Source organism: Melospiza georgiana, chromosome 4 (assembly GCF_028018845.1).
Source record: "Melospiza georgiana isolate bMelGeo1 chromosome 4, bMelGeo1.pri, whole genome shotgun sequence".
NCBI lineage: Eukaryota > Metazoa > Chordata > Aves > Passeriformes > Passerellidae > Melospiza > Melospiza georgiana.
In genome coordinates this window covers 17,467,343-17,493,643 of record NC_080433.1, presented here as the reverse complement: position 1 = coordinate 17,493,643, position 26,301 = coordinate 17,467,343, and the positions used below count along the sequence as shown (strand labels likewise).

The following is a 26,301-nucleotide window of genomic DNA, read 5'->3' as shown; positions in this document are numbered from 1 at the left end:
TATCAGGGAATGCACTGCACTGGTGCAAAGGCAAAGCAGCACATCTCACAGCTGGGACAGACACACAGACTCTGACTGCTTTGCTCTGCAGCCCTGCCTCCTTTGCTCAACTCCCTCATCATCTTTTCAGCCCGTTTCAGGCTTTACTCCAAATTTGTTCCAAAGATTTTCCTGAATCAAACTCTGCTTCAGACAGAAATCTGACACACGAACTGCTGACTTGTTGATGGAAGGAATTACTGGGGAACAAAAATTGATGGAAGGAATTATTGGAGAACAAAAATTCTGCTATTACTGACAGTGTATCAAACAGGTTTTTACTCCTTGAAATGCCAGGGGGAAAAATTAAAATGAAAATAAAGAATTTTATATTGGATTGCGTGCAGAAATTTATTCACTTGACCTAGATACCCTGAGTGAACTGTTTCCAAATACTTAAACTGCTTCTCAGAGACCAAGTAGAGACGAAAGTACAGGGTTCACTTGAAGTACAAGATTTTGAACATTTTTCCTCAATGTTAAAACTCTATTTCCCTTAATAAAGCAAATTTTACTGAAAATGGTTGTACCACACTTGCAACACAACCTCAAAGCCATGTTTATATCTCTCATTTTAATTACTTTGGTAGGTTAGATGAAGGTCATTTTGCAGTTAGTTCCTCCACAACCAAATACATTGGCATTACAGTTCAGGTCTGTCATCTTGTTTCCTTTCACTATTAAAGGCCACTTAGTATTTGCATGACTAGAATAAGCATATGGAAAAATGTTTCCTGCTGCTAAAAACAAAAAACATTTTTGTACCTCTGCATGAAAGCTCTTTAAAAAAATAGTGGCCACTTTTAAACCAATAAACCAGAGCAGCCTAGTTTGCTTAGAACATTTAGTCTCCCAAATGCCTCTCTCACTAATTCTGGTTTCTTTTGCTTCAATTCAATAAAAAGCCAAACAAAAAGATATAGTATAAAACTTCCATCTGATGCACATAGTTAATATTATTAAATGGAGATTGAGCCATGAACAAAGGAGACACAAAATACTATTTACAACAGTATTATTGAATTCTGTCTACACAGCTGCATTTCTTAGACTACCACACTATTCCTGGCTGTGGCACATTTTGGAGCACACAGTATTGACAAACAAAAGGAAACATGGCTAGGAAAGATCAACAACAGCTGTGTAACTTGAATGAATGAGGTCCAATAATATAAAACTCCTAATTTATCTAATAGCTAAAATTTTATAATAAGTATGTTGGCTCTGTTTTTGAAAGGCTTTAAATCTTTTTATTGATAGCACATTTCTATTTATCCATTAATTACTTCTAAAATATTTTTTTGGGAAGAACACATGTTCCCTTTGCTGTAGAGAATTAATTCCAGAGACCTAGGAAATGGTGCAGAAAGGCTCCTCAATAAGTAATGTTTACATATGACTGGCAAAAAGTCTTAGTTTAGTTAACAATACTGGCAAATGTTCTGTAAAAACAAATAACACACAGAAAACCAGCTTTATTTTGCTCTCATTCTCCTGAAGGAAACAAAACTTTCTTGACACCTCTAAGAATTTCCTCCTGCCCTTAACTCTAAGACAAACTCAGGACTGATGCAAAATTCTTCAAGGTGCATTTTCCCATTGAGTGATACAGATATTTTTGACTCCACCACATGATGACTCTGTGTCATTCTAGCTTCTGTACTTGATTTAGATGTGCTCCGCTACTGGGTTTGTGTGACCAGGTTTTGGTAGCTGGGGGGACTACAGGAGTGGCTTCTGTGAGGAGCTGCCAGAAGCTTCCTCCATGTCCAATAGAGCCAATACCAGCCAGCTCTGGGATGGACCCACCCCTGGTCAAGGCTGAGCCATCAGAGAAGGGAGTAACACCTCTGTGATAACACATTTGAGAGGGGAAAAAGGTTATTGTACAGATATGACTGTGCTGAGAAGAGAGGAGTGACAATATGTGGGAGGAACAACTTTGCAGACACCAAAGTCAGTGCAGAAGGGGGACAGGAGGTGCTCCAGGTGCTGGAGCTGGGATTCCCCCACAGCCCAAGGTCCAGCCCATGGTGAGGCAGCTGTGTTCCTGCAGCCCATGGAGGTCCATGGGGTTGCAGAGATCCACCTGCAGCCATGGAGGTCCATGGGGTTGCAGAGATCCACCTGCAGCCCATGGAGGTCCATGGGGTTGCAGAGATCCACCTGCAGCCCATGGAGGAGACCCATGGTGGAGCATGTGGATGCCCGAGGAGAAGCTGTGACCCCATGGGAAGCCCACACTGGCGCAGGCTCCAGGCAGGGACCTGCATACCCAGAGAGAGAGAGAAACCCACTCTGGAGCAGGATTTCTGGCTGGGTTTGTGACCCTGTGGGGAACCCATGCGGGAGCAGGCTGTGCCTGAAGGGCTGCACCCTGCACTCATGCTGGAGCAGCTCATGGAGAACTGTAGCACACAGAAGGACACAGGCTGGAGAAGCTCATGGAGAACTGTCTCCCATGGGGGGCACCTTGTAATTTGTTATGTTGCTTAATCAGTAATCAGCTTGTGATCTTCCCCCTGTCCTTACCTCAGCTCAGGAGCCTTTTGTTATATTTTCTCTCCCCTGTCTATTTGAAGAGGGGAGTGATAGAACAGCTTTGGTGAGTACCTGGCATTCAGCCAGGGTCAGCTCTCCACATCTGGTTTTCCGTAAGTAATTCTCATTTTGGTCTTATCAGCACTGTGTCTCAGAATCCAATGCACTGACCAGCACTGTGATTTATGCCTTCAAAACTCACTTTTTTTTAACTTAAATAATCAAAGTTCCTATTGCATGTCACCTCTAAAAGATATCAGTCCAGATTTGATTTGAAATCAAGATTTCTGGAACATAGTGACTCTTAGCTGTGACCAGCCACAGCAGAATCAACAATATATTACTGAGAAGACCACATAAAAAGATGGTTTGAGTCAATATGAATAGTGATTTTATATATGTATGATTATATATATGTGCATATAAAGTGTGTATATATAAAGTATGTATACATATATATACACACACAGGGGTATATATATACTATTATACTATATATACACTACTATATTATATATATAGAGAGAGTATATACTATTTACTATATATTATTTTACTATTTACTATATACTATTTTGCCTTTAAAAGTAAAGATATTTATGGACAGAAAAAGAGAGAAAGGAGATCTAATTCTAGTCTGTGTACATTACTGTCAGCTTTTGATACACGAACATGAAGTTCCCATCTTTCCACTTACTCCTGCAGGAAGGCTCCTCTCAATCTCTGCTAGAACTCCAAAGACCCTGAATATCTTCCCACCACCCCTGCCTTGAAGCCAGACTGTCAAACACTCCAGTTTAAAAATAGTGTACAAACCACCCTGCTCAAAAACAGCAATACTTTTGAAAAATAAGCCAGAAACTACAGAATCACAAGGCATTTACAGAACATTTGCATTTAAGCAGCAAGCTTATGCCCCATGGTTTTATCTCTTTCAAATACAATTCTCTCAAGGTGCTCTGCTCTCAGAAGTCTGAGACAACAACTTCCCTAACAAAAACATTTGGGAACACTTACCTTGTGGCTTTGGACTTGCAGCTGAGCGTGGGGACTGTCTGAGTGGCACACTTCCATTTATTCCCTGAGCCGCGTCGTAGCGTACATTCTGCTCCACAAGCCTGGCTGTGGCACCTGCTGCACAAGCCCTGGACAGTATCAAGGGCTTTGGACAGATGCTGCTGCCTGGAAAATAAATACACACAAGGATTTATATAGAAAATAAGTATAATTAAATAAAAGTATAAATACACACGAAAGTAAGAAATAGGATTGAGTATAGGCTAGAATAGACTACAAGAACATTTATTAGAGTGCTAACAACTCCCTACAGAGAATATTAAAATATTTAAAGTGTCTCATCCTAAAAACCCTCTTTGCCTTTCACTGAAATTTGTTGTGTCGTTTAAGCCTTGAAGGGTTGGATGTGAAGAATATACTTCCACCATGATTAGCCTGAGCTCTTCCATAGGAACATGACAATATCCAACAGATATTTTTCCCATTTGAATTGTTGCTTGTTCAACAGAACTGGATCAGCTGGTTCAACAGAACCAGCATTTTTGTTCATCTATTCTATTTCTGTATTCAAAATGTGTACAAAATGCTGTATATTCAGAACACTTATTTAATTACTTGGTGAAAGGATCCAAAAGTCAGCTAAACTAATTGTGTCTATTTTGGTAGGAAAGGACCCTATTATAAGCAGTTAGAAAAAACCCAAAAAAACAAAAACAAACCCCCCCCCCCCAAAAAAAAAAAAAAAAAAAAAAAAAAAAAAAAAAAAAGCACAACACAAAGCCAGAGAGAAATTCTTTCTTAGCAGAATGGAATTTATTCTCATTCATGGGCTCAATATGCTGTTATTGATAAAAAAATGTGGAAGAAAATATAAAGTAAAACATATTCAAACAATGGAAACTGTAATAAAAGCACTTATTACAGTAAGTAATGTGAATTATGGAAGCCAAAACCATGCATTCTAGTTTTCCGGCTTAAAAGCAATTGGTTCTCTGAACACAATCAAAAACCTGAAAGGATAGTATGAAGGACTTTGAGATGTCACTTAGGTCAAGATTCATTTACCTCTGAATCCAAAATACTCCAGAACATTTTTGTGGGAGGAGCAAGGAAAAGGAGGAAAGCCCATTACTCAGTTATTGTGGTGTTGTCATAATTATTTTCTTTTAAAAAAAATATTAGGGTAGAGCTTCTGCATCTCTATTTCCTGTTGTTTTTTACCACCCTTTTTATTTTCTTGCCTTTGCTGGGGGTTTTTTGCATGTTTCCGTAAAAAGCAAATCCAAAACCCACTCACCCATTTCATAAGGTGAACTTCCTATATCTTCTGAACAACAACTCCTCTGCAGAGTTTGGACCCTCTGGTCCCATCCAACTTCTTCTCCCACTGCAAAGCCCACCCAGCTACAGCCAAGCCTGTACAATTAGAACAGCAATGGAAAGGGATGCTACACCTACTGCTCTATGCTGCTTAATGATCTTCAGCATTTTCTGGATTCCAGCAATACTTTCAAGTATTTATTCTTTATTTCCTGGAAGCCTGTTTTTCCTGTTGGACACTGAGGTAGCCTTGCACCCAGAGGCTGCCTCTTCCAACAGAGATTCCTGCAGAGGTCCTTGGTGAGATAACAATCCCTGCTACCAAAGCCCCAGGTGACAATGCATGCACAACACCCGCAGCAGCAGCACAGCATCTTCCCCTCTTCTAGTTCATCCCAGTGGCAAGGGATCTCTCCAGAACATAAAAGTGGCTGTTCCAGAGTGATGAGGATAATCTAACAGGGCCCCCACTCCACAGCAGCAAGGTCTCAGACGCCTGCAATCTCAGGCAGAGACTCCTTTACTCTGTTTCCTTTGGTGTCATCCCCATCCCCAAAAGGTTGTGTTGTACTACAGCAGTGACAGCACTGTCCCACAGCATTCCTGAAAGCCCAATAAGGTACTTCAAGTGCCATATGTCTCTCTCCTGGGGGTGGGAGTTCTGAGAGCTCTTAGAAAGACCAAGCTGATGGTACAGGGAGTTGGACCAGCAAGTTTTCCTTGTCTCCACCTAAGAGCTGACAGGCTGGATTTCCCTCTCCTACAGAATCCCATACAAATACCGCTACAAATGAAGCAGCTTGCACTCTAAATGGGCAATTCTAAATTCAGAAACAAATTTAAGAGTAACTCCTGTGGGATCAGTAGGTTGTACAAATTGGGTAGGCAATTGCACACAATTTATAAATCCATATTCAGATCAGTTATAAGTTTGCAGTGAGGGTCAAAGTATGAAGGCTTAAACTTTACTGAAAACTAATTGGTTTGCAGATTTGTCAGCCAAGATGCTTCAGACTCCAGAGCTCCCAGAGTGCAGCTCAGTAAGGGCCGTTGCTGTGTCAACTGCTCAGGCCAAGGCTAAAAATCTCCATCAAAATACTATCTTATTTATTATAAGGATTTCCTAAGAAAATTAGGTTCTGCTGTGGCCAGAATGGGAACTTGCTTTGCACGCACATCTTTATCAAGGCATTCACACCTGTTGAAGGTTATCACTCACAATCACATAACGCCCAGTAAATAGAGCTGCTGCTGAGAATAGAGCTGCTCTGTGGTCAGCCACGGTCCCCGCTCCCTGTCACCTTCTGCTCCAGCTTCTGCTTCTGGCTACTCCTTCCCCTGGGCCAGCAGCAGCCCTTGTTGCACTGCACTGTGAGATGAGCAGCAGAAATGGGGCAGGTGGCAGCTGGAGTGCATTTTGGGTGGGTTTGGCCTCACTCAGCAGCCCCAGCACTGCTGCTTGCACAGGGAACAGCTGGGAATATGGCTGGAAAGGGTCAGGACAGCTCCTCCCAGCAGCAGCAGCCCTTCCTTAGACCAGCCTGATAAGATCATTTCAGCACAAGCCCAGTTCCTCAGCAGCTGTTCAGACTTTCATTCTGCTTGGTTTACACATGCACACACACAACCTTAATACAAAGTCCAGCAAAAACAGCAACAGCTGACAAAAAACCTTTAATGCAAAAATAGTAGGTGGCCTTAAGAACCAATTTTGTTGTCAGCATCACATAGTCCCCACTAGATTGGCAAATATTATCTGCATTCAGTGTGCAAAAGCCATTTGGTAAAGCTCATCCACTGTAAGACAGAACGGTACCACAAGCAAGAGAAAAGAGTGCTTCTCTAGAATGGGATTTTTGCAGCTGCTTACAGGAAACAAAAGCTACAAGAAGTGTTCTCATTCAAGATGTGCTCTGTCTTCACACCAACAACCCAGCACATGGGGCTGTGGGGAAAGAGAGCGACTTCAAACTTGTGATTGTTGTACGAGCCATTAAACAAATCCTCCTTCCTCTCATGCTCGCTCAAGATGGACAGGCTACAGACACTCAACACATATTTCAAACCAGTGATTTTGTTAATTGTGTAAAAGCTGGAATGGTAAAAGGTAAAAAAATCTAGCCACAGCATATTTCTATACAAAACTGAATATTCTCTGGGCAAAGCACATCCTTTAACACTCATGGAAATCTGAGCCCTAGTTTCTAGGCAATGATGATGAAGAGTATATGAACAGTGATGAACAATAGCACCTTCCAGGTGATGCAGACAATAAAATTGTGGCAGAAACACAAACTCATAGTGAAAATTCCTGTATCTAGCGTATTGTATTCAAGTGTATTGTAATATAACAATACATTTTGTCATAACAAAAGCCCAAAACATGCAATATTCAGCCCAAATACTTGTCCACAATGAGGAGCATGCATTTCAGTAGGGCTGCTCAATTTTTGAGGCTTAAGTAAGCAGTGACACAATTTGCCTTTTTAAAATACAGTTGTTGCCCTGTAAATACAACATAAAATCCCATTAGATATGCAAAAATGCAGACATGCTGCAAAAAACCTGCACTGGGCTGAAGTAGAACTCCACCATGATTAATTCTGACCTGATTAAAGAAACACTTATGCACTTCTGCTACTCCCATGAATTATAAAAACTGAGAAATTTTACCTCAAGTCAGAAATGCCATGCACAACCAAATACTACCAGCCACTTGCTGTGTTGACTGGTACATGATTAAACCCTCCCTCTTTTAATCAGGAATAATTAAATACACTGAAGAGGAGAGAAAGGTGGGGAAAGATTTAAGAAGTGTAAGGAAGAAAGAGGTAATAATAGCTAATAGAAAAGAGAAATAAACAGTGCCAATTTGATAAGCACTTAATTACTTTGCTTATCATCTGCAAGGAAATGAGAAGCTAGAATGCTTGCAAACATGCTTGCATCTGCAAGTATGTTCCAAGCTAGGCAACGCATTATATTTTTTTTTCAGGGCATTTTAATTAGAAATAACTTGGATCCATGAACATTTAGACAAACAGCCAGCCAGCTTGAAGTGCCAGTAAGATTAAAAAATGGCCTATTTATATTCAGGAAGGTTACACTAATGACTTAGCATTTGATGGGTCCTCCATCAGCAGTTCCATAAGCCAATCTCAACACCATTAACTCTTCTGTTGCATTTATTTTCATTCCCACTTCCAAGCACATAGTGCTTCTCTTCTGCTGCAGCACTGTCTAATTTTTATTGCCACTGTGATCCCACTCTTGTTCATCCATTCTGAACGAAAGAAATGCAGTGGTTCTGGATGTAAAAACAAAATCAACGGGGGAAGTATTAATCTCTTATGACAAGAGGGAAAATTAAAGGATGAAAATTACTTCTCTTAAATGATATAGTTATGCATGCCCCATGTGTTAAGTCCCAAGAGCACCTACCCCAGTGGCTGTGGCTGTTCTACTGCTGGATCTTTTCACTGATGTAACATTAATGCAAAGCCTCACCCAAGCCAGCCTTGGACAGAAATGGATGTTCAGCAAATAGACCCTGCCAAGGCACTGGCTCAGGCACAGCAACCAAACCAGACATTCTCCTGAGCAGCTCAGAGGAGTGCTGAGCGACACTGACACTAGCACAGACTACTCCAAGCCACCCACCTACTCACCAAACACTACAGGAGCTGGCAAGGGCACAGCAAGAGCGAGCAGCAGCTCCCTGGTCACCAACAAGGAGGCACCAAGCAGCTTCTCACTCACAGCAACACATGCTGAGGCCGAGCCAGACGTCCAGCGCATGAGGTCACAGATTCTGCACACAGTGGTGTCCAAACCTGCCCTCAAACCTAAGCCTCGAGTAACCTGCTACTTCCCCTTCACAGATTTGTCCTTTCTGAGAGGGGAGCTGACACGCTCCTGAGAGGCTTATACTGCTGAAGCATACCCAATGTCAATAATAACTGGACTAAGCTCAAATTATCTGAGAATTAGGAGTGTGAAGGAGGAGGGTAGGAAGTCTGGAAGTCAACATTTCTCTCATGAAAAAAAAAAAAAATCTTCCTTCCTCCAATTCCTATCAAAAGTTATCATTCCAAGTTAATGACACAGCTGTGCTTTGATACATCCTCACCTCTCCCACTGCAGTGGTGGTAGAATTGTGAATGTTTTCAGCTACAGAATAGTGCAGAAACTCCACACTGATATTCTGTGCAGATGAGCTATAAAAGGTTAAACATCAGGCCAGCCTTTACTGTGGTGAGCCATCACTGAAATATTGTAAATAGCTGACAACCAAACACTGCAAATAGAGAAAAAAATAGCTTTTGCTGAAGTCAGGAGGGCTGTCTCACCAAATAAATTAGTTTTCTTCCTGCAAGAAGGTGCTGGCCAGAAAAATAAATAGCAAATAACAGACGGTTTAGAATTATCTTTGAAAAATGGAATCTTGGCAAAGGATAGGGGGCAGATCAGGTTCTTTTAAAGGATTAGTTCAGATACCTATGCTGACAAAATGCAAAAACGTAGAGTTTTTTCTTGCAGAGCTATTCCCCAGACACAGGCAAAAATATTCTAAGTTCAACAGAAGAAGGTAGACCTTTTTCTGGGAGTAAAAAAGATTCAAACCATATAAAACTATTATTTCTCACTGCATACAAACATTAATAGAACTACCAAACCAATATTACCTGCCTTTCATAGCATTTTCTGGATGGAGTAAATAAATCTTCAAGTGAATATGATACATATAAATTGTAGATTGCAAAAAGTATATAAATACTGCTGCTCTTTTAGTTTAATGACCCCTGTGAATGCCCTCATAACATGTGATAGTGAAGTTTAAACAGGAAACCTTACTGAATTTCAAACTGTCAGACCAAATACTTGCTATATGATACTTGCCAAGAACCAGAAAATATTTAACTTCTTGGTAGATATGGTACCTTACTTAGTAACAGAGAGCAAAGGTTTCCAGACTGTGGTATGCACAACAGTGTGTGAACCACTGGCAACAAATACACAGAGCAGCAACACAGAAGGAAAAGTGAAAGAAACTTCAGCAAGTTTAACTGCGGACAACACCCAAATTATTTTAAAAGAAGAAACAACTTCTGAAATAGTTTCATTTCTAATAAACTGAGGAGGGTTATGCAGAGCATCAGTGACAGAACCCAACATCAAATTTTCCCATATCTGCTTGGTCTAAGATGATTGGTTTGATTTGCAGGTATTTAGGAGACTTGTTCATTCCATGCTGCTTTTCCCATGTTTTGCCAAGCATTACAGTTGTTTTGGTTGGAAGAAATCATGCATCTTTCCCATGGTAACTTTCATTTCTAGACTGAAATAGAACTTTCAGTAATTTCTACCAAAAAGATGGGAGTTGCTATGGATGCCACCACTTTTAAGTAGAATAAATATTTAAAGTAACAAATTCAAGATTATAAAGCTCAAGCTTTAAGATGAAGTACCAAAATATTAACTAAATCAGATTTATCAGTAATCCCCTGATCTCAGTCTCAGCATACAGTGAATCACACAAAGCAAGGAAGTGAATGGTGAATTCACAGTCACTACAAATGTCCTGCCAATGCTGGCTACAGGAGGCAGACTGAGTGTGCTTCACTCTGTTGTCCTGTCTGGCTGCAATCTTTGTTCTTTTGGCTCTGATAATCATTTCCTTGTAGGCCAACCTGCTCATCTGCTGGGAGTCTTATTAAAATGAGTCAACAATTAATGGGATTATCTTTCAACATTTGTTTCAATTTCAGATTAGCAAAATAATATAACATGCACTGCTGATGCTGTTCCATTAAAACAAAAAGCACTGTACAGAACTTCAAATGATTGTAGTTTGAAAATAGAAGCTTATGACAGGTCCTCTGCCAAACAACACCATTTCTTCACTGAGGTTTTTTTAAGTCACCTACACTTGTACTCACTGAGACGATGGTTTTGCTGATGGTGGAATACTTCATCAGCTATTTAATGAATAATGGGGGTTTCTTAAGTACACAGAGAAAATAAATGTTCAAACCACATCTCCAGAAACACATGACTGAAGGGAGAGCTCCGAGTGCAAGGAGTTCTGTTCAGAGGAATAAATTACTCCTCTTCCACATACTTAGTTCCTGTATTACAATATGTTCCCCCAAAGCCTTGTTTTCACTTTAGCCTCTGAACAAGTATTACCAAGCACAAAGTCTAGAGAGAAAATAAGCAATAGTATTCTTTTACTTTTAGAGACTTTTAATGGTTTGTGCTTCATGAAATAATGTCAAAATCTTTCAGCAGATTTGGACAATATTTTTTCTTTGCTTTTATTACGACTACAAGACTTGCAAGTGAATACAGCTCCTGACCCTACAGCCATGTACCATGAACTTCATGTAGCTAAGAACCACAGGATCCAAAGCCACAAAACAAGACAGAAAATGAGTACAATGAGAAGCATCAGCTCCATCACTCCAGGGCAGGCAGGGCAAGTTGACCCCGTCGCCCAAGTCAGCTGCCCTGCTATTTACTGTCTCATTTCTGCACCAGGAAAATGCAGGCAATTCCTCCCTCCTTGGCAGCACTGCCTTTTGCCAGTGCCATAACTCCTGATGGCAACTTTCAGCTCAAGAGCTGCTTCTCATATGACTGCATTTCACAAAGTCACAGCAGCGTCCTGACTACATCTGCCAACCTCTTCCCCCACTGTGGTAATGGGAGCACATTAATGGGGTGAGTTCTGTGTCTGGGGGGCACTTGCTCCCTTCCCTATCCCATGCTCTCTTTACAGCTTCCTTCATGTTTGATGAGGAAGGGCTTGAGCAAGTTTTGTGTGGCTTTCTGGAGTTCCTTCTGCATTAATAGTCACTTTGATTATGAACCCTACCATAAGAAAAGATTGACAGGATACGCTCCTCCACGTTTTCCCAGAATTATTTTTTCATTTTAGTTTTCTCCACAGAGCTGCATGAGCTGACCAATGTCTCCTCAACTATTATTTTATGCAACAATGAAAATTTTCACTAAGTTTTTGTCACCAGCATATTCTGCACAGAGGGCAATCATCACTCACTAAGTGCCCCAAGCTCCTATTTACTAAACAAGACATCCCATTTGTAAAAACAGATTTTCTGATCACAGAAGAATCAGAACCTTGTCTGGGCAAGGGTTGTTACAGTGAGCCTGGGTTTTTTTCACTTTATTTGTCAAGTTTTAGGATGATTTATTTTCTTCTTTCTTTTATTATATATCAGATAAACAGTATGACACCATGCTGGGTAGCCCAATTTAACTTCATATTAAGGAAGGCACCTGCAATACTGGGGGTCAGCTGAAGGGAAAATGCATCTGACTATCTCATTCAAATCACTGGAATAATTCAAGAGGATTCATTAGCATATATTTAGCAGGCAAGTGCAGGGATTACTCAGACAGTGACAGAAAGATCTCCCCTTTTATAATTCATAACCCATTATAAAATATCAGTGTGCTTAGAGAAATTTGAGTTAACTACAAATTTCATAATTTTGCACGGTATTCATTGCTTCTGAACTTCTCTAACAAGTCACTGACACTTCAATCTTGTTCTCTGCCCAGTTATCTGAGAAGTTATTTCATCTCAACTCAGAGCTATTTTGGAAACTATCCATATGCTTTGAGACATGAAATCAACTATTTCTGTAGATAAAAGGACTAAAAGAAAACATTTTTAGAAACAGGATGCTAAACAAGCCAAAGCAAAAAGCCCCCACAGACCCAAAGGGGAAAAAAATAAAGTATCTAATTACAGAAGATTGAAACTGTAACTGATGTATTATTGCAGAAGATCTGGGCAGAAGTTGTAAAACACAGGCACATTGAAGTAATTTAAAGAAATAAATACATAATATAGTACATCCAAAATGCAGAACAGCCAAAGATGCAGAAAGAAGTCAATTACTCAACACAAGTCAATAAAATTATCACCGATAGATGGAAACTGTTTGCCTGATCCAGCTGCTGAGCAGTCCGTGTGTCCTGCCAGCCTCTGCCAGCCCAGGGCTCGCCCAGCAGCCAGCTGTCACAGACACAAGTCATTCCACCCACTCCCCTCCCACCCCTCCGTGTGCACCAGGGCTGGCGCCCATCTAGCCTCAGGATGTGGTCTGGGAAAGTTGAGCCATCAGAAATGTGACCCTGCCCAAAAAGTAAAGCAGCCAGTTCCACGCTTTCGTTCACCTTAGATGCACTGGAGCTTGGGCAAAGATGCAAATTTATTGATAGGGAAAGGAATACAAGATTCTCTTTCCAGAAGCAAGCAGCCACTAGGTAATACTGATTTTATTGAATCATATCTCAGTGTGATTAGAGAAAACAGTAGGGACAGAGAGGGGAAAAAAGTAATAAAAACAAGCATTATCTAAAAACGGATGGTTTGAACTATGCTCTAATTATAGAAGAGGCAGCAGGGTATTGAGTGCACAATAGCACTACAACAGGCTACCAGGCACTGCTTCCTGTTACATGAAAGGTTACAAGTGAATGCAAACCCGTGAACTTTATGATGAAGAGGGAGGTGGGGATGCAGAGAAGCCCCGGGCCCCAGCAGTGCAGCACCACGGCCGCCCCATGGCCGCTGCCTTCCTCCCCAAGCCCGGCTGCCCAGGAGCCCCAGCCTCCCTGCCAAGTCATTAACAACCAGCAGCTCCCAAACAAGCAGCTCCCAGGCAATGCTCGCTGCACCAAACCAGAAATATAAAGAACCCCAAGCTGGACACTTCACAAGAATTCAAGAGCTTCCTGCTTTTGACCTGGTTGAGGGAAAAAAAGTGAAGAATAGCTACAAAAAGCCTCGTTTAAGTGCATTTAGATCCTTCCTGTGCGATCATTCAGGAATGACCTTCCTTGTCCAGTCTCTTTAAAGCCTAGCACAATTATGCCAGATTTTACATCACCTCCTTTCCATAAGGAACAAGAAACTAATCACCATTTCACAGTAACCCACTGGCTCATGATCATCCTTATGTAAGGAAGCCAAATACAAGTTGCCTGGAATCCAAATGGGAAAAAAAATCCCTTAGCCCTTAATTGCCAGAAATGACCACTCTTTGTACAGAATTCACTCCAGGTGAACAGACCTGCACGTGAATGCATTTGCCCCTTGAACATTATACAGATTGAAACAGCTTTACACTTCATGCTCTGAACAGCTGAGAGATTAAAATTGAGAAGTATTCTATTGCTTAGTTCACTCTCCTCTCTTTCCTAGACCTACATTTAAAATCTCAAATGTTAAAAAATATTAGAAAAACAGCAACAGTATGATGAATTTTGAATGTAATTTCTTAAAACTTATAAAAAGTTGATAATTCAAACATCTTGTTTATATGCAAACTTGAATATCTATCATACTGTTCCAAAAAGCTTAATATTCCTATGAATATTTATCTTTGAGTGTGCAAATGGATAGAAAAATGCTATTTAAAACAAAAAAAAAAAAGTAATGTAATGTAAAAAATACATTAAGGCCAACTAGACTCCAAGAAGAGAAATAATTTTGAAATGGCTGAAGTTTTGTCCAAAACACCTTGAGGATGCGCAACCATTCAAAACGCAAATGTTTGAGGGCGCCAGGACAGACCAAAAAAAGGCTGTTCCCACCCAAACTGCAGCTAGCCCAGAGTGAGCAGCCCCCACCACGATGAGAAGTTCCACCTTTTCCATCCCTCCACATCCCTGGAACTCCCACTGCTCCCTTCTTACCCACCCCAGGGCTGGCTGGGTTTCTCTCCAGGTCAGGGTAAGCGCGCACAGCTCCCGGGCGAGCGGACGCGGCTTTTACACCGGAGTTTTGTACAGTGGGAACGAGCTGAGCTGGCTCTGGGTGAGCCCAAGAGCCCCAGGAAGGGACCTGGCAGCCTCCTGGCAGCAGCTGCCCACTGGATCACTGAGCTGCTCACAGAACTGCAGCCCAACAGAATGTTGCTGACTCCTATGTAATATTTAGCGCTCTCCGTAGAGCCTCAACGCTTGGCATCAGTAGAAAGAGCACTGCAATAGTCACTAAAAAAAGTGGATGGCTTGCATGATGGGGAATAAAGTTTTCCAAAACAGAGAGCAAATAAACTCTACGAAATTACTCGTAAAAGTAACATTTGTTTAAGGTTAAGCATTTAATTTCTTTTCTAATACAAGGTTTGGCAATACTCCAATCCCTCTCCACCTCACATGACGTAAACCAGCTGTTGCCTCCCTTTCTTTTTGTTTCCTTTTTTATAGTGGCGGGTCATGACTGCAGGGGTTTTTCACAGGCAAGCAAGAGTAATGATAATGTATTACATATCTTATGGCAATGTAAAGGAAAGACTGTTTTTCCTGACCACCTGTCCTTCTCAAGGTTGAGAATTGCCTGTCAAAAACTGTTAGAAGTACACAAGCATTAAAGTTCCAAATTCTTAACACTGAAGAAACTTACTTCTTTGTTTTATAACAACTATAAACCCAGAACAGAAGGAGAGAGATAGAGGACAATTGCATAAATATTATGAATTTTTAGTAGACTCAACAAATACTCTGGGTTTACAAGCATTGGTGTAAACCAACAGACATTTTCTGTTTATACACCACATATCACGAAAAGGCTAAGATAAGACTCAGTGCTGCAGGCACAAAGAAAAGCATAATGGTGGCACTAATGAAAACACTGGAGTCCCTGTTGACTTCTGAGTCATGGTATCAGTGACCCTTTGAAAAGCCATTGCTTGAAATCAGTTTTTTCCCTTATAGTGAATGCTATCACTAAAAGAACAGAAATCTAAAAAGTTTGAGTCTTCAAAAACATCAACACTCCATGAAAGGTACATTCTCCATATTTGTTGTGGCCTTTAATGCTTGGAAAAACTGCTTTGCTCAGGTACCTGCAGACACTCAACTGCCCAAACTGCCCACGGTGATAGCAATGAATGGACTGATATGTGAATTTATATTTCCTGCAGGTACTATCCCTCCTTTTGCCCTCTCACCCAGTCCCAGCATTCAGCACAGGAAGGATTTCTTTGTGTTTCAGACTGGAGGCAGCCAATGCTTCAGCAAGAGACTCACTGCTTCTCTGACACTGCTTAGGGGGATCCAGGGATATCTGTCCACTTGATTTAAAACCCACACAGACTGGAATTATTTGCTGTCACCCTTTCTCTGTGCACTGTCTATATCCACAGTTCTTCTACACCTGATAGCATAATTTATGTCACCTTAAAGCTTGTAAAAATTTATTTGTGCATCACATAGTTAATCGCAAAAAACCCCCAAATGTCACAGCTTCACCACTCTATTTGACCTTCAGACTGCCACTCTTACATGTAAGAATTCTGTAGGCCTAGGCCTTTGCACACTGAAAGCAAGCCAAAGGGAAAGAGGAAATAGTGGTTATAACACCACATTATCCTTCCTGAAAGATCCCTAAGGGTTCCTGTCACATTTAAAGGAAAAGGATACACATTAGAGAACAGCTCTTAAGAGACAGATCAGGGAAAGATCAGAAAGTTTCCTACATCCACATGTAAATTCTTCTCTGGATACAGCAAAATGGTATTTAAGGAGTGGGAGGAAAGCTGTGATTCCCATCCTTTTAGTTGATTATTAAATGCTAGAGGGGAAAGGGCAGTTTCAAACTTGCTCATAAAACAGATAAGGAGCCAATTTTTTAAAACAAGTGTTCTTTGTACCCCCCTAAAAAAGCAGATGCTCACAAGTACTGAAACCAGGAGAAATGGGTAGAGCTATCTGCATACATCTACTCTGAGCTTCTCTAGCAAATCTCAAACTCACTCTGCTGGCAACTTCCTTCCCTCTCTTAAGCCTCAGAGGGCTTTCCAGAGAGGGAGACTGGCATGCTAAACCCAAACCTTCCACAGATCAGCATCACCCCTCTCTCTGTGAAAAACCTAATTCAGAATATTTGCTGTTTTACATTAAGTGTTAGGCTTGGGTATGCCTTTTGACTGAACTTACCCCAAGCTGAATTTTTCTCAGAACTGAAAAATGCACTCAGAAGTAAAGCAGTATTTTTAATAGTATTCTTTAAAACTCATTTACAAGCATACAATGGAAAAAATCCAAACCTTTCACTGGATGGTGCAATAAAATGTGAGTTTCTTTTAAAATTCTGGAAGCAAATTCTGTACATTAAGTGTAGCATAAGCATTAGTTAAATGGATTATTGCAACATTATAGGTGCAAAGCTGGCTATAAGTCATAAGTGTACACCTACTTCCTAAAACAAAATCTCAGAGGTAATGCTTTCTTATAGATATGTCCTCTAGAAACCTTACAGCTATGAACACAGCTCAGTGAATCTGGCAAATGAACCAGGAACTGAAACCACTTACAAACATCAAAAAATGGACTGGCTTTTAAGAAAGTCCTGAGCTGGTGAAAGCAGCAGCAAAACAAGCCCAAAGCAGCGGGGTTATTGGTGTGGCAGATGTATCAGGCAGTCCGTTCAGGAGACTTCAAGCTCATTTACTGCAAATAGGAGCAAAAATCCACCAGAGCATTCCAGCTGTATTGCATCACAAGGCAGCTGATGTTCACCGGTTTATTTGCCTCAGAGTATAAAGGTTAACTCTTGGTGTCTCTGCACACAAACACACCCCAAGCCTTGAAGAGACTAAAGCTTGCCAGAAGCATCCCAGTCAGCCTTACCTGGTTCAGAAGACATTGTTTGCAAACGTAATCCAGTACCACTGCACGAGGAGCTGCTTTTGCAATGGCAATGACCCCACCAGAGGCTCACACTGATGCCATTGACAAGCCCTACAAGTCGCCAGGAAGGAGTTCTCCCCAGATGCTCGGTTTGTGCTCACAGTTCACATGCTGGGGCTCAGCCACACGATGCTCCTCCTCTCGGAGGGCCAGCCTGGGCTGAGGGGAGAGGCGTAAGCAAAGCACTCTGCTCAGAGAAAAGAGTGAAGTCTGTTCACGAGGAAAGGGGAAAAACAAAGAAATCTGCTTATGTAACTACAAACTGCTGGAGAAAGCAGGAGGAGGAGGAGGGACTGCTGTAAGTTGTTTTGTCTAATACCTCAGCCACTATGAAAGTTTTGTTACTCTTCATTGTGTTGCTGTTTGAAATTAAAACAGCATCAAGGTTAAAGGACAAGCTAGTACATTTTTCTGTTTGGCGCTTTGTTCTCCCTTTTTAATGCATGGTGCTCATGTCAAATCCTCTGCATTTACTAATCTCTCTTTAAATTTATGTCAAGAATTAAGTATACAGGACAAAGGATACCAGAGTACTTACCAAAAGAGTCGACATTAAAGAATTGTTATGAAAACATTAGTTTATTTTGCATTGCTTGAAATTGATTAGAATAATTTAAAATCTATTTTTAAAATGACATAAACTACGTATCGTGCTCCAGGGCGCAATACAAAGATATTAGAGTGAATTATTAACTGAAGAAATACAAAGTTTCAAAAAGCAAAAGGATTAACTGGAAAGGGAAGTTACCCCGAGTAACTTTCTTTTATTGTTCAGTGCTCCCACACCATGTGATCCCCAGCTGGCACACATTCATCTCAGCAGGAGAAAAACCGTGGGATTTAAATCCAGCCCTGCCAATTCTGATAATATGAATCAGAATACAGCAGCAGCTGAGATCATTTTCAACCTCTGCACTGGCCCAAGCCACAGCTCCCTGCAGCCCCTTCCATCTCCAGCCTCTCACCATCCCCACGCTCACAGCACTGCAGAGCTGCTCGGAGGGGTGAGCACCAAGGGTTACAGGGAACACACTTGCAAAACAAACCCTGAGAATGTGTTTGTCACTGAGGGGACAGCCCTCTGCGCAGCTAATTGTTTCCTTTCTATTACAGATGTTGTACGGCAGAGGGATATTGCCAAAACCAGCAAAAAAACAACTGTCCTCCTGTCATTTCAACATTTTTGGTGCCTTATTCGTCTCGAGATGAGCAGATGCAAGCTCCACGCATATGGATTTGAAACCTAAATGGAACACATTTTTAGCACCTTGGCCAAGATTTACCAGTTTTCTTTCTGTTTTGAGTATTTAAACTGCTGAGCTAGGAAGTTGCATTTCCTCATCCCTGATATTTCTTGAAAGTAACCCCAGGCTCCTTAAAGACACATACACATTTTATTCACCTGGGTCATCAATGCACCATTAAAATAAAAAATAGAATTAGCTGAGTTTCATAATAAGACCAAGAAGACTCCAGTGCATAAGTTTTATTTGTATTTTGAAAGTTCACCTGCAGGAGTTCAAACTTGCCCCTGTTGCTTGGGCTTGCACATGAAGTGCCTTTATAACAGAACACCTTATTGCTCCAGGAAAGCCTTTGTTGAGAAGGCAAATTTTCTGCTCAGTTTCCCACATTTGGAATAAACCACTTTCCCCAGGAGTCTGGGTTGTCCATCTGCTGGTGAATGAGGGCTTTGCCAGCCTTTCTTCAGCCAGGTCTGCCCTCCCCAGCCCAGGAAAACCACTGACAATGCCTGTCATACAAATACCTGATTTTAAATTCAGATTGAATCAGCAATGTAGGGCTCAATATTGACACAAACAATATAGTAGGTTAGAAAACTAGAAGACAAATGGCTACAGAAAATTAAAGAAGCAATTATTTTAGATAAGCAGCTACATAAATTGTTACTGACCACTGCAAGCAAAGAGAAGAGATCACACAAGGAAAAGCAGGAGCCAGACAAGGAGAGTCACTGCAGCTCTGCTGCCACTCAGAAAGAAGGAATTTTACACACATGAAGGAAACTGGGGATCTTATTTCACTTCCAGAAGTAGCAACATTTGAACAGGTATAAAGAAGTCACCACTGCCCATCTTTGAAATACGTATTTAGCGCCTCCTTTTTTTTTTTAAAAGTAATATATTAATTGTTCCATATCTATTTGATTAGCCAGCAGATAAGGGGATTTGGAAGAGATTAAACTGCTAGAGGGGAATATCTCATTAACCTATTACCCTGGTTTCACAAGTGTTCTATGCCCAACTTTGCTTTCTCTAAAAGCAGAAACATGCAAATTGCACAATGCAAGTATAAGCTGCCAACTCATCAACAAGAGGTGCAGCTATGTCTTCCCTGTCACCACAACATGCCTATGAACTTTAAAGAAAAGTTAATTTAAAAATAAGATTAGTTTTTTTAATTTTCTCTAAAAGGCAGATAAAGAGACACAGAGAACATCTAGTTAAATAAAACATTCTCATTAAAGTGTCATAAAAGTCATACTACTAAGATAATAAGTTGCCATCATTTAGTATAATCAGAATAACTACACAGACTAAACACAGTATGCCCTTTAGTCCTTGCACAGCAGACTAGTTCTATGAAACTGTGTTACCCCAAATCAAAATTATTGGCTCATATATGACTGCCTCACTCCAATAATTGAAAGTTTTCACAAACACCTCACAATAAATAGAAGGCACTTACTTTTTTTCCACCTCCAAGCACTTGGAATACAAACAAAGGAACACCAGCTTTTGTCAGTACTTTCCCCATTTTGCAGACAAGGGGACTCAAACTGTGTACATAACTCATTTGAATATTCTTAATGTGATGAAGCTGAGAAGGAAGTCACATGAGCACTGTTAGGAAACCTGGAAAGCTGAGCTAAGTATTAAAGAGCTACGTGAGCAGCGTGTCACTGTGACACACAACCCCAAAACCAAAGTGGCTCATGTGACAGTGCATCAGTCCTGCCCCCAGTGTGGCTGGCTTCTGCCTCTCCCCTCCTCCCTGCAGACTCACTTCAGGCACAAAGTGCTTGGAAAGGTTTGCTGTGGGTCATGCATCAGAACGTGATGCACAGCTTGTGTAAGCCACTGATGGAGAGGGATTTTTGTCCCAGCCAAAGGATCAGTAACCTACCTGCACCCTGACACAGAATTCAAAAGGAGAACTTCTGGATTTCAGTATGGAAACACCTCCCAACTTTCTTTTTCCATGTGAGAGGTCTGCAGACATCTCAATGAGCCCAAGAGAGGAAGGTCCTTTCACAGGGCTCCCAGAGAGCAGCTGTGGCTGACTCACACTGATCCCCCCTTTCTCTTCTCCGTTACACCCCAGAACTTGAAAATAACAGGATTGGGACATGGGCAGAAATAAAAGCATGCTTCTTCCTCATCCCCAAAGAGTTCCTGAGATGCTGTTAAAAGCCATGAGCTGGGCAGTATTCTGCAGAGGGGTTGGACTTGTGTCCCAGCTATTCCAAGGGAAATGGGATCAGCTACAGGACACCACACAGCCGTGCCCCAAAGTGACCCTCACTGCTGTCAGACCTTCCACATGCTCTCCTTTTCATCACTCATGGCATAGCCTAAAATCAGTAACAAGTGATTTTGGGCAGAAGCCTGGATGGCTTAAACAAATATATTAAAAAAACCCTCAAAGCACACAACTTATTTAAAGCTGCTGTTTTGTTAAAGTGCATCCTTCAAGCTTTGCCCAGTGGCATGTAAGGAAGGAAGAAAGAGTCACATCTCAGGGTTTGCAGGCATATACTAAATAAAAGGATAGGGGGAAATGTTATATTAAGGAAGTGAGCTCCAGAGATTAGTGATCACCAGAAAAACAAGGAGGTGAAGTCCACACAGAAGTGGGCTGGGCAAGGAGGATATCTAGAAATGAGTATTCAGGACTGCTGCAACAAGGAAAAGCAATATCATCTTTAAAAATATGGGCAGCTAACCCTGAACAAGGTGAGAAATACTAAGACACACTGGATTTGCAGCCCAACAGAAACACATTTGTTGAAAGGACATTTTCCCCTCTGAAATTCAGAAAACCAGGAACATCTATCACTCTCCTCCCTAGCTCTCATGGTTCACATGCAAGGAGATTGTGACTTCATTATATTGCAAGAAAAGCAATCTCAAGGTAGAAGTGATGAACAATTACCATGCCATAATTAGAAAGTCAATAACAGTATTTTTCCATCCTTTTTTTCTTTCCTTCCAGCTCAGCTGTATTATGTGTCCCAAAGGGAAAGCCTGTGGTTGTGCTCAAATAACACACAAGAGAAATTTTTAGAGGAAAAGAACTTTTTGTCCTTTTTGTTTGCACAGATTTGTCACTGTAGCATCTTGTCTGCAATTTAGTCCAAGAGTAAGAGTAAAACAGACAACTACAAAACACTCCAAACAAATAATGAAATGGTTGCAATTCAATGAAATCAGAGAACTATATCAAAGATCACTGAGTGCCTTCTATTCTATTAGAGTTTAAAAAAGGACCTGTGGTAACTGTGTGTTTTACACTGACATATAAAGCTGGATTTCTATAGCTTTAACTACCTTTCATACTTGAAAAACAACAAAAACAACAAAAAACTAAAATCCAGGAATCTGTGGGGTTTTTTGTCAATTAATCTTGTTCAGTAAAGATCAGCAATTGTTAAAGGATTTCTGGTATTAGACATGGAAAGTGGTCAAAGGGTGTATCTCCATCAACTGGGTGTGATTTGCCAACTCTTCTGTTTAAAAAATAGTTTAACAGGTTTTATTTCTAAAAGCTTCTTTCTACATATACAAACAATAAATATATATCCTGCAAATTCATGTTGTGATTTAGGGAAGCAGACTCATTTTCCAGTTAATGCAGCTTTTGGTCATACACAAACACACAAAGCACATGTGCATCCCACAAAAAAAGCCATAACCCCATCCAGGAAGACCACCACACAGAATTGTCATTGGATTCAGCAGCACAGTGAAAGGCTGAATTCCTAACTTTAAAATTACCCCCTCCACATTAAAAATCTAAACAGATTCACAAAATAAGCAGATCAGATTGCAGGGACTGTGATTTCACTTCCATATAAAAATCAAATCAGGGCAGTGCTAGATACTAAAAATAAAGTACCAGTTCTTGGTTTGAGTTAATAAAACCTGCATGGAGGGTTCACAACAAACAGCAGAGTAGAATGCATTAATACTCTGCTGGGCTAGATAAGAGTACACAAAATATGATCAGGGGAAAAAAATGATTGAAAAATATTCTTTATCTGACAAGAAGCAATAGGGAATGTTTGGGTAATCCACTGCAGAAGGCAACAAACACACAAGCCCCATGGCTTACAGCATCAGTTTATGGATCACCCATGTCATTTGTGCAACTGTGCAGATGCTGAAAGGCATATTCACCATGAATTTGTTTAGTCTTTCCCTGAATCCAATTTACATTTCTTAAACAGAATATGTGACAGTGCAGGCATTTTTAAGCTATTCCCCCTTAGCTCTGACTCCATGCTTTCTGAGGAGGAGAAACTTGAAAGCACAAGACATTTTCCCTTTCCCCTTCCTCCACCCTCCCTGTCACATTATAAGAACTATCAGATGAGCTTCTCCAGAACAGGTCAGTTCCTAAAAACCACAGAAGCATAGAATGATTTGGATGGAGAGCATTCAGTCCAGCCCTCCTGCATGGACAAGGACATCTTTCACCAGACCAGGACAAAAAAATGTCACCATCTGTTTCACAATTCTTTCCTTCAGCCTCAAATACACCTGCAGCTGCAGTCTCCTTGCTTTGTCCTGTTAGGGCCAATATAATCTAGTATTTACAGGACAGTCAGCAAATTGGACCCTTCTTTGCAGGGTTTTTTCTGCCCTGCCATTAATACATAGAGCTGATTTTTTTCCAGTCCATCCAGCCTTGTGTACCTCAACTATCCAGAGAAAAGTGATCACAAGGAATTTAACAAACCAATTTGATTCCAAAAGGAGAAGTAAAAATACAGTGGTGACAAATAAGAGAATGTAGAAGTGTATTTCAGCTTTTGGAGCAGTAAGGGTCAAAGATCAGAGAGAGCTGTGACTGTTTTTATATAGTGAAGTCGTGCTGATGGTTAAACATAGCCTTTGAGACCACATCCTCACTAATGAAACTGTAATTTCCTTTAAATTATTGCCATCCACACACCAGACCTCATCAGCCAGACAGTAATGACTTTTCATCATTTATTTCAACACAAGAACAATCAATAAGCTTTCCCCCCAGTTCCTTTACTGCTATCTCTGGACTCTAAAAAAAAAGGAATTAGAAAAGATGCCAGCTATAAAAGAGATAAAAGAGACACAGCCAGGTTTCATTGCTGTCTTTCTTATGGAAGGAAATTCTAAACCACCATCTGATTTTGTGATAAACAGGATTAAAGCAATGCAAAGAAAATGTTAATCCATTAAAACATTATGAACAGACTGGAGTATCAAAGAGCATAAGTAGATCACATTGGATTGAGAGGCTTTTCCCTCTCATCATGACTGTGTCCTGGGCATTGTTTTGCACTGAAAATGTTTAGTATCAGATTGAGGGAATATCACACTTCTGCTCATATAAACTGAGGACACTCCATGGAAGACACACATACACAAAAAAAAAAAAATCTCAGCCTGCCAATTGAAGTTTTGGTCTTGTGTTAAGCAGCAACTAAAAAAGTATTCTACAGTTCTCAGAATGTTTCAACAGTGGGAAAATTTTGGAATATTTGGAATATTTCAGGCAAACCAGAGAAACACCAGGAATAAGACCAGTAAAATCAATTACAAACTTGAAAAATTTAATTTAGAAGGACTGTATTTTAAAATCAATCAAATCAGCTTTATAAACACATACACACGCAAATGTTCAGTCTCTTATGACATAACCAGGCCACAGCTTGCAGAGCAAGTGGGCAAAATTCGTAGGCAGGGCTCTTCATCTACACTGTTCCAGACTAAGATTTCAAAATGAGCATTCCCCCAAAATAACAGGGTGCTAGCAGACAACAGAGGGGTGCAGCATTGCTGACTTCACTGAGGGCAAACAGTGCTCACACTGCTAACTGTGAGTATTCCACCGTATTGGATTTTAACTGTTGTGTTTCAGTTCTCAGGCAAGGCTCTAATCCCATCACTGAGCCTTTGAATTTATTTTGACTTACAGCAGCTATCTTTGAGAGTGTTTGTAGCAGCTTCCGCAGTTGAAGCTGAGTTACACACAGAAATCTTGACAAGCCAAGGGACTAAAACACTTGCCAGTTCCATTCTAGTGGGTGGCCGAGTCATAACAGCAACATAAGGCTCCAAGCAATGGCGTGAACAAGAGAAGAGCTACTGAAGGGAACAGACATCAAAATTAGTCTTGGAAACTGCTGTGACACATAGAGCTGCCAGAGAACTATTTCAGCTGCAGAGAAAAGTGGCACAGGATCTTTAAAGAAAGGCAACAGGTAATCTTGCATAACCTGTGAAGCCTTTCGATGTTTTACAGAGCTGAACAATACCCAGCCACACTGAACAAGTAAAATGAGCATAAATTATTTCTTCTCTGTCTCAATCTCAGAGTAACTGCTACAAGCATGCTATGGGAAGCCAAAAAACTATTTTGAATCACAAAAAGCCGCGTTATTCTTTCACTCATCTTCCTGAGCATCAGTGACCTCCTTAGGAATGGAGGAGAATAAAAAAATAAAATAAATATTGGCTGGTGTACAAAATAGGACAGCAGCGTAGGAGAATGCAAAGGATGCTGATACTGAGGAGGAGATAAGATGAAGAAAAATTCCAGGTGAGAAGTTCAGGCCCTGCCCTGCAGGAATGACTCATTAAAGAATCAAGCTGTTCTTTAAAGTATTATTACAATCTCTTGAGTTAATTTTCCCTCTACTACTCAAACAGCAGCTGTGTTCAACACCTCTCCAGGAAATACACCACACCATCCATGGCACTACTTTATGGCTTCAAAACAAATCCCTTGGCTGTAGAAAAGTCTGCAATTCAGGTTTTCTGCAGCCTCAATCCTCAGGTCATGAGCCTTTTCAGCAAAGGTTTGCATAAATCTTTGTTTCAATCTTAGCTAAAAAATTCTCTAAATATACTTAGAACTGTAAACCCCACCAACACCCAATTGAGCAGGTGAACATGGGTTTTGTTTTGGTTTTTGGTAAGTGTTGCTACAAGTAGAAGTGGAACAGACAAGTCACAACACTGTTTAATAGCAGGGTTAGCTGCACCTACACTCTTCCCATGAAGGTAAAGTGCATCTGTGGTAGTGAGAAAACCACAATAGAAAAGTGCAATCTTAAGAAGGCACAAGCCAGAAAATGTCTACAGTTAGGCAAGAAGAACTACACAAAAACTTGCCATGAAGGTTCCTCCAAAGGTCAGCAGCTGGAAAAGCACTTTACTTGAAAAAGCACTTCTGCTAGCCATCTGTCAGGACTAGAGGGCTATTCTCCCCTCAATTCAAAATCTGGCTGCCCTGGGTTACCATTCATCTGAGGCACTGAAGACTGGCTTGAGCCCAGAAAGGATCATCCTGAGAGCAGAATCCATGTCTCAAAGCGCCTGCTCGAGTTTGCTGCTGACAGGGATCTCGTGGCACTGGCAATGAGTT

At 40.8% G+C, this 26,301-nt stretch overlaps 1 protein-coding gene across 2 annotated transcripts in view; it reads right to left on the bottom strand.

Annotated features, from left to right (window-relative positions):
* Positions 1-17,714, bottom strand: part of FGD4 (FYVE, RhoGEF and PH domain containing 4) — a 57,205-nt gene extending 39,491 nt beyond the window's left edge. The window contains exons 1-2 of one of the 2 annotated variants that reach the window (XM_058022495.1): positions 17,590-17,714; positions 3,598-3,762 (exon numbers count right to left, since the gene is read on the bottom strand). In XM_058022495.1, coding sequence (XP_057878478.1) covers positions 3,598-3,762; positions 17,590-17,605 — 181 coding nt within the window. In that variant the 5' untranslated portion in view covers positions 17,606-17,714. Of the gene's footprint in view, positions 1-3,597; positions 3,763-4,894; positions 4,979-17,589 lie in introns of those variants that run through there. The other variant, XM_058022496.1, reaches the window with a different exon arrangement.
* Between the last annotated feature and the right edge of the window lie 8,587 nt (positions 17,715-26,301).